The sequence below is a fragment of the Amaranthus tricolor genome, chromosome 11 (assembly GCF_026212465.1).
Source record: "Amaranthus tricolor cultivar Red isolate AtriRed21 chromosome 11, ASM2621246v1, whole genome shotgun sequence".
In the NCBI taxonomy this organism is placed as follows: Eukaryota; Viridiplantae; Streptophyta; class Magnoliopsida; order Caryophyllales; family Amaranthaceae; genus Amaranthus; species Amaranthus tricolor.
In genome coordinates this window covers 18331733-18341732 of record NC_080057.1, presented here as the reverse complement: position 1 = coordinate 18341732, position 10000 = coordinate 18331733, and the positions used below count along the sequence as shown (strand labels likewise).

Sequence of the window (10000 nt, the reverse complement as noted above, 5' to 3'; positions counted from 1 at the left end):
AATTTTATATTTAAAATACCGATTAATTAAATAATATCATATTCCAAGTTTTTAACTAGTTTTTGAGATTCAGGATATAGGAACCGATATAGAACTTAGCAAATCCATTTTTGATTTTATTATGAATCAAGGATTTCTTATATAGCTAGAGCGACCTTCACAAATTGCAAATACTAATTTAAAAGAATTAATCGAATTGAAGCTATAGCGTCATCGTTTGCCGGAATCGAAATATCTGCGAGATCCGGGTCACAATTTGTATCGATTAAACAAATCGTTGGAATTCCCAAAGTAATACATTCTCGAAGGGCTGTATATTCTTCTTGTTGATCAACGATGATTACAATATCCGGTAATCCTGTCATATACTTGATCCCGCCCAAATATGTTTGCAAGTGAAATAATTGTCTCTTCAACACGGCTGCGTCTCTCTTTGGAAGACGAGCGAGTCTCCCTGTCTTTTGTTCCATTCTCAAGTCCCTGAATTTTTGAAGTCTCGTTTCTGTCGTGGACCAATTCGTTAACATACCCCCCAGCCACTTTTTATTAACATAATGACAGCGAGCCCTTATTGCAGCCCATGCTACTGAATCAGCTGCTTTATTTTTTGTCCCTACAATTCAAAATTGTTTTCCTCTACTTGATGCATCAAAAACTAAATCACAAGCCTCTGATAAAAAACGAGCAGTTCTAGTAAGATTTATAATATGAATACCTTTACATTTTGCAGAGATATAAGGCGACATTCTAGGATTCCATTTACGAGTACCGTGACCAAAATGAACTCCCGCTTCCATCATCTCTTCCAAATTGATGTTCCAATATCTTCTTGTCATTTCTCCCCACACTTTCTCTTTTTTTAATAAAGAGATGAGGTATTCTGAAATAAATAATTGTTCCAAGGGAACCTTCTTTTCTACCACGGATTGGCCATTGATATACAACGCAAACCATTAATTCCTTTCTATTTCGTTATTTTTTGAATTTCTTTATTTTATTACTAATTTTTTTATTACTAAATTAAATAACCATAACAAATACATAAAAGATAAAAAAGATGAATCTATTCTATTAAACCCCAAAAATCATTGTTGTTTTGATCTATCACAGAAATTCTTTGAAAGATAAGAATCAAATAATTCTCTGTGGTAAAACAAAATATCTCTCATTTCTCCCTCGAATAGATTCTTTTTTTTTGTTTTCAACGGAATACCCTTATGTTGACTTGAATGGTGTACGACTCCTTTGAATCCGGTCCCAACAGGTATCATTCCCCCTAGAACAACATTTTCTTTTAGTCCTTTCAACCAATCGATACGGCCCCGGAGAGCCGCTTTTGCTAAAACTCGAGCAGTTTCCTGAAAACTCGCTTCGGATATAAAACTTTGCGTATTCAAAGATGCTCGAGTTATTCCCAATAAGGTAGCTCGATAACATATTGCTTCGTCCAAAGCGCGCCCCGTTCGTTCTGCCCGAAACAATCCAATAAGTTCTCCGGGCAAAAAAACATTAGACATTCCATCTTCTGAAACCAAGACTTTTGATGTTATTTGACGTACAATAATTTCTATATGCCTATTATGTATCTGCACCCCTTGTGATCGATAAACCTTTTGGATCTTATTAACCAAAGAGATACGACTTTGCGCTATAGTTAGCTCAGCCCCAATCAAGAATCCCCAAGGAATTCCAAGAATTCGTCTTATACGTTCGTTCCAACCATCAATCCTCTTTTCTAGATTCATAGATATTGAATCAATGGAACGAACTTCTAAAACTTGTTCCACCTTTGGAAGACCTTGCGTTATGTCACCAGACCTCGATTTTTCATATATAAATGTAACTAATGTATCCCCCTCATAAACGATTGATCCATAATGACCATGAACTGTTGCTCCCGGAGTAGCCAAATAGGGCTTAGCCAATCTTATTACTACGGAGTCAAATTGAACAATTATAACTTGACCCGATTTTAAGTATGGTCCATTTTTGGTCATACATACATTTTCACAAACAAATTGTCCAAGATAAATTTTTGTGGATGTCTCTTCACAAAAATTATAATGAAGAAAATACCAATTCAATTTTAATGGATTCAAAATGATGTTACTGCATGGATCGGGATTATAAATTTTTCCATTTTCATCCATTAAATAATACGGAAATTTAATTAGTTGAAAGGTTTGTTTTAAATTGTCAAGTTGCAAATAATTAATTACCGAGATCTGATTATGAGTTATTAAATGGTAAAATGAAAAAAAATGAGAAATTGGAAGGGCTGTCCCTAAAGAACCAAACGAATTCCTAATTAAACTTAGGGAATCTTTTTGAATTGATTCTTTGTGAGATTTTACACCTTTGGATGGGAATGGACCTATTCGAAAACATTTGGATGATGACAAAATTATACAAAATTGAGATTCTTTGTTTATACCCAACAACGTACGAACAGTTCCTTGATTTTGGTTAAATGATTGTTGAAGTTTTGTCTTTGAATAAATGGAATAAAATGGATTCATATTGGTATGATTTGATCCCTCATTTTTTTCTGATAATGGATCATCTCGTTTCCCGATATACGAAATATGGGATTTCACTAAATGGATCCTTAGAAAATCTCGAATCATACCGTTTGTTTTTACTTCAACAAAAGAAGCACGGGCCTCTTCAATAGAAGAACTTTTTTTATTTTGATTCCAATTCAATACTAAACAAGTACGTACTAATTGAATACTTGTGTCAGAAATTTATCGAGTGGCTTTGTCATTTCCATAAAGGATATAATTGACAACTCGAAGTTGCACATTATCCCTTTCCTGCAACAAATACTGAGGGAAAAGTGTTGTTAAATTGATACCGTCCGTTATTTCATATGGGACTACGGGTCGAACCAAAACAAAAGATTTTTTTCTTAGTGATTTTGGAGAAGAACTGAATAACCTCTGTCCAAGAACCAGGGGGTAGAACACCCAAGCCAAACATACCAAATACCTGCAACCTTACTGCTTGGATATAACTGCACTGATAGAAAAGGTGTTCCACTGATTCATCTGCAGAATCACATAACCCACAAGCAGCGGAGCATTGGATCTTCCAGCTAAGCAATCTGTCCCTTGTAGCAAGCCTGTTTTGCACCATGAGCCATAGAATAAAGACACTTTTAGGGCTAGCTAAATTATTACACACTAACCCCCTCCAACTAACCTTTGAATGAGTACCCAAAAGCTTCATATAAGCTTTTTTGATAGAGAATGCTCCATTTTCAGTCACACTTTGCCATCCTTGCCACTGCTGCACCATGTGTCTGCCATCCAAGATTTTCCTAAGCATCCATGACATACTCGAAGAAATCGAACAATACCAAACAGAATTTTTTTTAATATAATAAAATAAGAATGCACCCATTGGATCCAAAGTCTATCCTTTTTGACAGAGAATTCCCATAACAGCTTCAACAACGCAGCTTGATTCCAAATTCTCATATTCCTCAGATTCAAACCTCCACAAACCTTGGGTAAACACACTTGCTCCCAAGCAAGAGAAGCCTTCCTTGAGGGAGTCTCTTTCCCTGTCCAAAGATAGATCCTGCATATACAAAGCACTTGCTTAATCCACTTTTTAGGCAAGCAGAACAGCTGAGCCCAAAAATTCATCATACCACCAATCACACTCTGCAACAATTGAAATCTACCAGCATAGGAAAGGGATTTAACTGACCAATGATGAATTCTAGCAGTAATCTTCTCAACTAAAGGCCTACATTGGCTATAATTGAGCTTTCTGGAAGAAAGAGGCACACCTAAATATCTAAAAGGAGGATCCCCTTTAGTCATGCCTGTCTCCTTCAGAATAAGACTCTGAACATCATCTGTAACTCCAGAAAAGTAAATACAACTCTTCTCTGGATTTGCATGCAACCCAGAGGCTTCAGAGAAACTGGCAAACTCAGAGGTAAGAAGCAAAACAGAGTGAACATCACCTCTAGCAAACATCAAAAAATCATCAGCAAAGATTAGTTGGGTGATCTTCAATCTTTGACACTTTGGATGGTACTTGAAATTTTTCTTGTTAGCCAAACCAGCAAGTCTTCTAGTCAAATACTACATCCCTATTGCAAAGAGATAAGGCTGTAAACTACCTTGCCTTAATCCCTTAGCAGCAGCAAATGGGGGTGTGGGATAGCCATTAACCAATATTGAGAATGAAAGAGTCCGAACACAAACCATTACCCACTGAATATATTGATTAGGAAACCCCAATTCCTCCATCACCTTTTGAAGAAAACTCCACTTCAAAGAATCATAAGCTTTCCTAATGTCCACTTTTACCATGCACCTAGGACTATTATAAGCTCTATTGTAACCCTTAATCAGTTCAGAAGCAAGTAAAACATTGTCCATCAACTGTCTTTCAGGAAGAAAACCAGCCTAGGATTGATCAATAATACTAGGAATAACTTTCTGCAATCTAGAGGTCAGAATTTTTTAGATTATTTTGTAAAGAACAGTGCAGCAAGCTATAGGCCTATAGTCTTTAACATAAGTTGCATTTTTTATTTTAGGAATAATAGTGACAGCAGTACAGTTAATGGCATTATGAAACTGATTACCATCAAAGAAATCCAAAATGGCCTCATAAACCTCACCTTTGATGATGTGCCATACTTTCTTGTAAAAAAAAGCATTGAAACCATCAACTCCAGGGGCTTTGTCATCATGAATATTATTATGAGCTTGATCTATTTCTTCCTTACTCTATCAAGTAAGCAAGTCAACTACCTTAAAAAAAGGAAGGTGAAAGTAAGAACTAAAACCTCGCGGCTCGAATCTAGTCCTCTTCTTGGCTGAGCTAGCCGCATTCCAAGCTACTTCCTTTAAACACTTCATCTAAGATTCTTATCATTAATCGAATGTGGACTCGAGTGTACTGGATTATATGCAAGACTAAGGACAAAATTCCCTTGAATTGAGATTGGGCGACCTCAGATGTTTAATTAATTGAACCACGACCTCAATCTAACTTCTAATCAAGCTTGTAGGGAAGCAAGGGATTTTTTTCCTAAAATGGATTCAACTTTGCCTCGCTGAAAAGGACTTAAACACAACAACAGAATTCAGAAAAATAGAAAAAAAGTAAATTGCATAAAAATGTAATAAGTACAAGTTACAGCCAAGGGGTACCAAAGTGACAGGGGATTCTCCCGGACTACTCCAATCTATAGAAGGGGAGCAGCGCAGTAAGGGTTCATTCCAAGCGAACTAGTAGCAAAGCGGTTGAAAGCATTCTGTCGGTATCAGTCCTGGTATTTCGGGCAAGCCAGTCGGTGGTAGTCAAGTAAGGAGGTCTCTTTCCCGCAGGCGAGGGGCTTATAAGAGATTAGCGCTTTTGTTAACATTAACAGTGGAAATGCGCCTATCCCTATTAGGACCGCTCCTGACCCGAACCCTCGGGAGGAAAGAAAGCATTTGAACAAGACCATCACTAAACAAAAATTACTATCTGAAAGCCTACCTTCCAAAGCTAATCAAATCATCTCTGTCAACAATTGGTTCACATTCCTTCCCAGCTAACCGTGAACAGAGTTACTAGTGGGCAAGAGGGCTCAGAGGCGTGGTACTTTCTTGATTAAAAAAAAAATTCCCACGGTCATAGTTCCATTCTTCGTTAGCTTTCTAAAGGAAGCTACTAGTAGAGTCATGTGTATCCGCCACAGAAGAGGCTTCCGGAGAAAGGGCTTTGGTGTGCAGAAGTGAGGGAATTCTAAAAGAAAAGCATTCTGATTGGGAATTGGATTGCTGTAGCGCAGGCTATTAGAGGAATTCCCCTACGGGAAAGTCTTTTACTAGTAGGAGAAAAAAAAGTTCTTGTTCTCGCCCAGGTACATTAGTTTTTGAACTCAAAATCATGGTAGCACTTAAAAGACTGATTAGTAGCCCTTCAATTACATCTCACCTGCCCGCAGAAGCATGCATAGGAGTAGAACTGAATGGAGTGGTCCCTTAGATTTCATCTATATTGGCCTTGTCTCTTAACTAGTAGCCTCAAAAGGGCATGGATGCCAAGTCCAATTCCTTTCCTCTCACATTCGTTCGAGGTCTTTCAGAGCCTCTCCTCACTCTATCAAGTAAGTAAGTCAACTACCATAATAAGTTAAGAAAAAGAAAAATGCTGCTTGATTGAACGAACGAGGCCCACCATCTGCTAGCATTGTGGTTTGGAATCGATTCTTTATCAATATCAATAGAAATTGCCCACCCTTTCTTTGAACCTTGTCAATGATTGTTATCGAACTTAAAGATATAAACTGAGTGCCATTTGATGAGTAACTGAGAACAAGGGAGAAGGATATGGAAAGGATGAAGTAATGAAAGAGGAAGTCTATCAAGTAGTAACGACTTGTCACGATCCATTGGTTCATATAGAATCCATGTCCTAGGTGTATCAAAAAACATTCTTTTCACTAAACGTATATAATAAAATAGAGTGAAAGGGTCCACTCCGAAACCAAGAGGGTACTAACTAACAGCTGAGTCCTCTCCGAACCGCAGGAGATAGTTTCCCATCATACGGCTCACCAACCTCACTTGCCTCTATGGGAGGCTCACTCCGGGCAGGTTCGGATCACTTACAATACACGGCTCTACGAAGGTTGTTTACTTGCTTACTTGAACAAGTAAGGAAGGCTTGGGTTAGGAGCGTTTTCAATATGATTCTTTTCCCTTATTTGTTCGATGAAAAATTCGAGACGAAAAGGGAACCCCTCTTTTCGACTGGGAAATGCGAGTCTCTTTTGTCCACTTTCGCTACCCCCCTATCAAAATGATCAAAAAGGTCACAAGAGTGACTTCTTATTCCCGTGTTTGATCTCTTCCATCCCTGCCTTGCTCGTTGTCACCTATGTTGAAGAAAGGGTTTGAACCTTGTAGAGAATGAAGAAGGGCCAAGGATTTCCTCTCAACAGTCCTTCTCGAGGCTCCACTCTCCCCCCTGAAAAAGCAAGGCCCCGTTAGCCTGGGCCTGGGCGAAGATAGGGATAAAGAGTAGAAGCAAGCTACCTTAGCTCTGCCAGGCACTGGACAGGGGTTAGCTCTGTAAATGTGTAGAGCCAAGTGTAGTGTGGTGTAGTAGTAGGCACTTCTAAGCCCCTTCCCCTCTACTGGATCACTCCAGTGCTTCGGGTACTACGGACCCTCTGCCATCCACATTGCAGCAAAGCCGTTTCATGAGCGGGGGGGCTAAGCGCAGTTCTTTGAATCAAACGTTGAATGAAATCTATTCTTTTTTAGATATCAAAATATAAATCGGATAGGATAGACGGATAGATCTATCTTTCTATTCATATAGATTAAAAAAAAAAGAAATTTTTTAAGTAACGTAGCAAGAGAAGCCCCAAATCCTTGATTTGGCCAGGTATGAAGTCGCTTAAGCGAAGCTTACGGAAAGACTGCACCGCTTTGGGCCCAGGAAGCGAAGGGAATGAGCTCGGCTGCTTCTCTTCCACACTTCTTTTTTTCTGTGTCCGTTCCGCATGCGCTTTGCTCTCTTCTTATTCTTCATTGGACGGGTTGGATGGACTTCGCCGTTCTTTCCCAACTAAAATATAAAAAGGCTGTATCACATCGAGATGTCGATTCGTTTTCCGCCCTCAATGAGATGGGGAATTTGGAAACCCCTATTTATTAAGACTTTTGGGCCCTTTATCTTTCTGAATTGAGGCCCGGCCCGGCTCGCGTCGTTCCAACAACCGGCGGGGAGCACCTCAGTCAGTATACGGTCGTGCGCAGTAACTGAGAGTCCTATTACACCTAAGGCCAACTTAAATTCACCAACCCAGGGTTCATCTCGTGTAGTGATTGTGGACTCGTACAAGGATATTGAGTAGACAGACGGTTGATGTATCAGACTCGACCCTATCTTTCGTAGCATGCATTCCCATCCGTGTCGCAACTGATACGGTAAGCTACGTGTCCGGTGCACGGGGAACTGCCTTCGGTCCCCAAACTGACTTACTCGTGGCAACCTTCCGGCCGCCCAACAACCTATAACGCTAGTCACTACTCCCACTGGGGCTAGGAAGTAAGCCCCACAACCCAAAGCGGCGAAGAACAAATAGAATTTACTACAAAAGCCGGCTAACGGGGGTATTCCTGCGTATGAGAACATAGTAATAGAGAAGGTAATAGCCGAAATAGGATTCGTTTTGGCTAGAGCGCCCAAATCCGCTATATATTTGACACGTGTTTGCCGTAATGCTGAAACTATAGCGAATGCATCTATCGTCATTGATACATAAATAAAGAGACCAATTAGTAGTGATTGAATTCCTTCTATGGTTCCACATGAGAAACCAGTACGAATATAACCTACATGTCCAATTGAACTATGAGCTAGAAGTCTTTTTACTTTCGTTTGGGCCATGGCGGCCAGTGCTCCTAAGATCATAGAAGCAATGCTGCAGAAAAAGAAGATTTGTTGCAATGTAGCTCCATAGGAACCATAAATAAAAACACGTAAAATATTAGCAGAAATAGATATTTTAGGCGCAATAGAAAAGAATGCTGTAACCGGGGTGGGTGAACCCTCATAGATATCCGGTGCCCACATATATAGAGTCAAAAAAGAGATTGAGTCCGAAGGGGAGGTAGGTTTTCTTCGGGGCTCGATAGATGGAATAGATAGGGCCCCAAAAGTTTTTAATTCGCTGCTAGGGAATTCACACGAAAGGGAACGAAGAATTCTCAACGAAAAAAGTGCTCTCTGAACCGAACGTGAAAGTTGTTTTCCATCAGACGGCTGTTCCCGTAACTCCACTCTCGACTTGGATTATATATCCAAAAAGGTCCGCTCTCGGCCATTCCACACGCTGCCTAGGAGAGGCGTGGTTATCTGAAGTGGATTCTATCTTTTGTAGTAGATGCCGAACCTGCTGCTCTATTGACTAAGAAGGGAGCGGACGCAGCAGCTACATGGACCCCTTCCTTTCTGTTGTTGCCAGCGCTTTCCCGGGCCGAGTCGGAATTCTTTATTAAATTTTTAAAAAAGAGCAGGCAAAGCCCAAAGGCTGCTATCCCAATAGGCCAGCGAGCGGAACGAGGAGAAGGCCCGAAAATCATACCACCGCGGTCGAAAAAGCGCGTTCCCTTCTTTCGAAAGAAAGATTGACATTCTCGGTCTTCTTCGTTTTCGATGAAAAACTAAGAAAATATCGATCTCCGAAAGCCCTTTCCTTCCTTACTTGTTCAAGTAAGCAAGTAAACAACCTTCGTCGAGCCTTTCCCTTAATGGTTAGAGAAAAGCATTCTCTTATCTGAACTTGGCGGGCTTCCGGCCTTACTTCAAATAGGGAGTGGGTTTGGTTTGAACATAGGCTCAAACATGATTTGAAGGGTCCTAGCTATGCCATGAAAAAAAATAAAGAAAAAGACCAGATAGATCTTATCCCCTATATCGAACACTCATTCCTATCTATTGATAGAAAGGAAGATCTTCGTCAAATACCGGACTTTGCCTTTTTTTTCTTTTTAGGAATTCTTCCTATCCAAGGCAGCTTACCACAAGCACCCCCCCATACGACTAGTTGGGGGGCTGTTCGCCCTTTGAATAAAACAAAGTAAGTAGTAAGGTAGCGTAAGCTACTTTCATTCTAAAGGAACCCGAAAAAGCAACCTTTAGTCAATAGGAGCCCTACTTTCCTCTTTGCGACCTCATCACTTCAATTCAAGCCCAACCCTATTTCTTAGTCATCGGGCGGAGCGCACCTTTGGTACTTCAGTCGTGTGAGTTCTTTGATAGTTACTTCTTTCCTTACTTATTCAAGTAAGTGAATAGGAATTCCCTTTGGTTCGCCGGTAAGTGTCACTCCTTCCTTTTGATTATGTCGTGACGCTGACTGAATCCAATCCATAAACCCGGAAACGAAACAAAGTTCGTTCCCTTTCGTCAAGTGGGTAAAGTAGGCATACGAACCACTTTAGCTTTGCCTTAGACTCCTTATTATTCT

General features: G+C 40.0%; 2 protein-coding genes and 1 pseudogene across 2 annotated transcripts; all 3 read right to left on the bottom strand.

Annotated features, from left to right (window-relative positions):
• Nucleotides 1-126: 126 nt before the first annotated feature.
• Nucleotides 127-3296, bottom strand: LOC130827092 (DNA-directed RNA polymerase subunit beta''-like; annotated as a pseudogene).
• LOC130826617 (uncharacterized) lies at nt 2748-4858 on the bottom strand. Its single transcript, XM_057692191.1, has 7 exons — nt 4814-4858; nt 4506-4754; nt 4230-4427; nt 3402-4100; nt 3191-3288; nt 2941-3124; nt 2748-2816 (listed from the first exon to the last, which is right to left on the bottom strand). Exons 1-7 carry the CDS (start codon nt 4856-4858, stop codon nt 2748-2750), a joined length of 1542 nt encoding a protein of 513 aa, XP_057548174.1.
• Nucleotides 4859-7827: 2969 nt separating this feature from the next.
• LOC130827086 (NADH-ubiquinone oxidoreductase chain 2-like) lies at nt 7828-9994 on the bottom strand. Its single transcript, XM_057692704.1, is given in 2 exon segments — nt 7828-7998; nt 8001-9994. Coding segments are annotated over 2 exon segments (642 nt in total). The 5' UTR covers nt 8605-9994; the 3' UTR covers nt 7828-7960.
• Between the last annotated feature and the right edge of the window lie 6 nt (nt 9995-10000).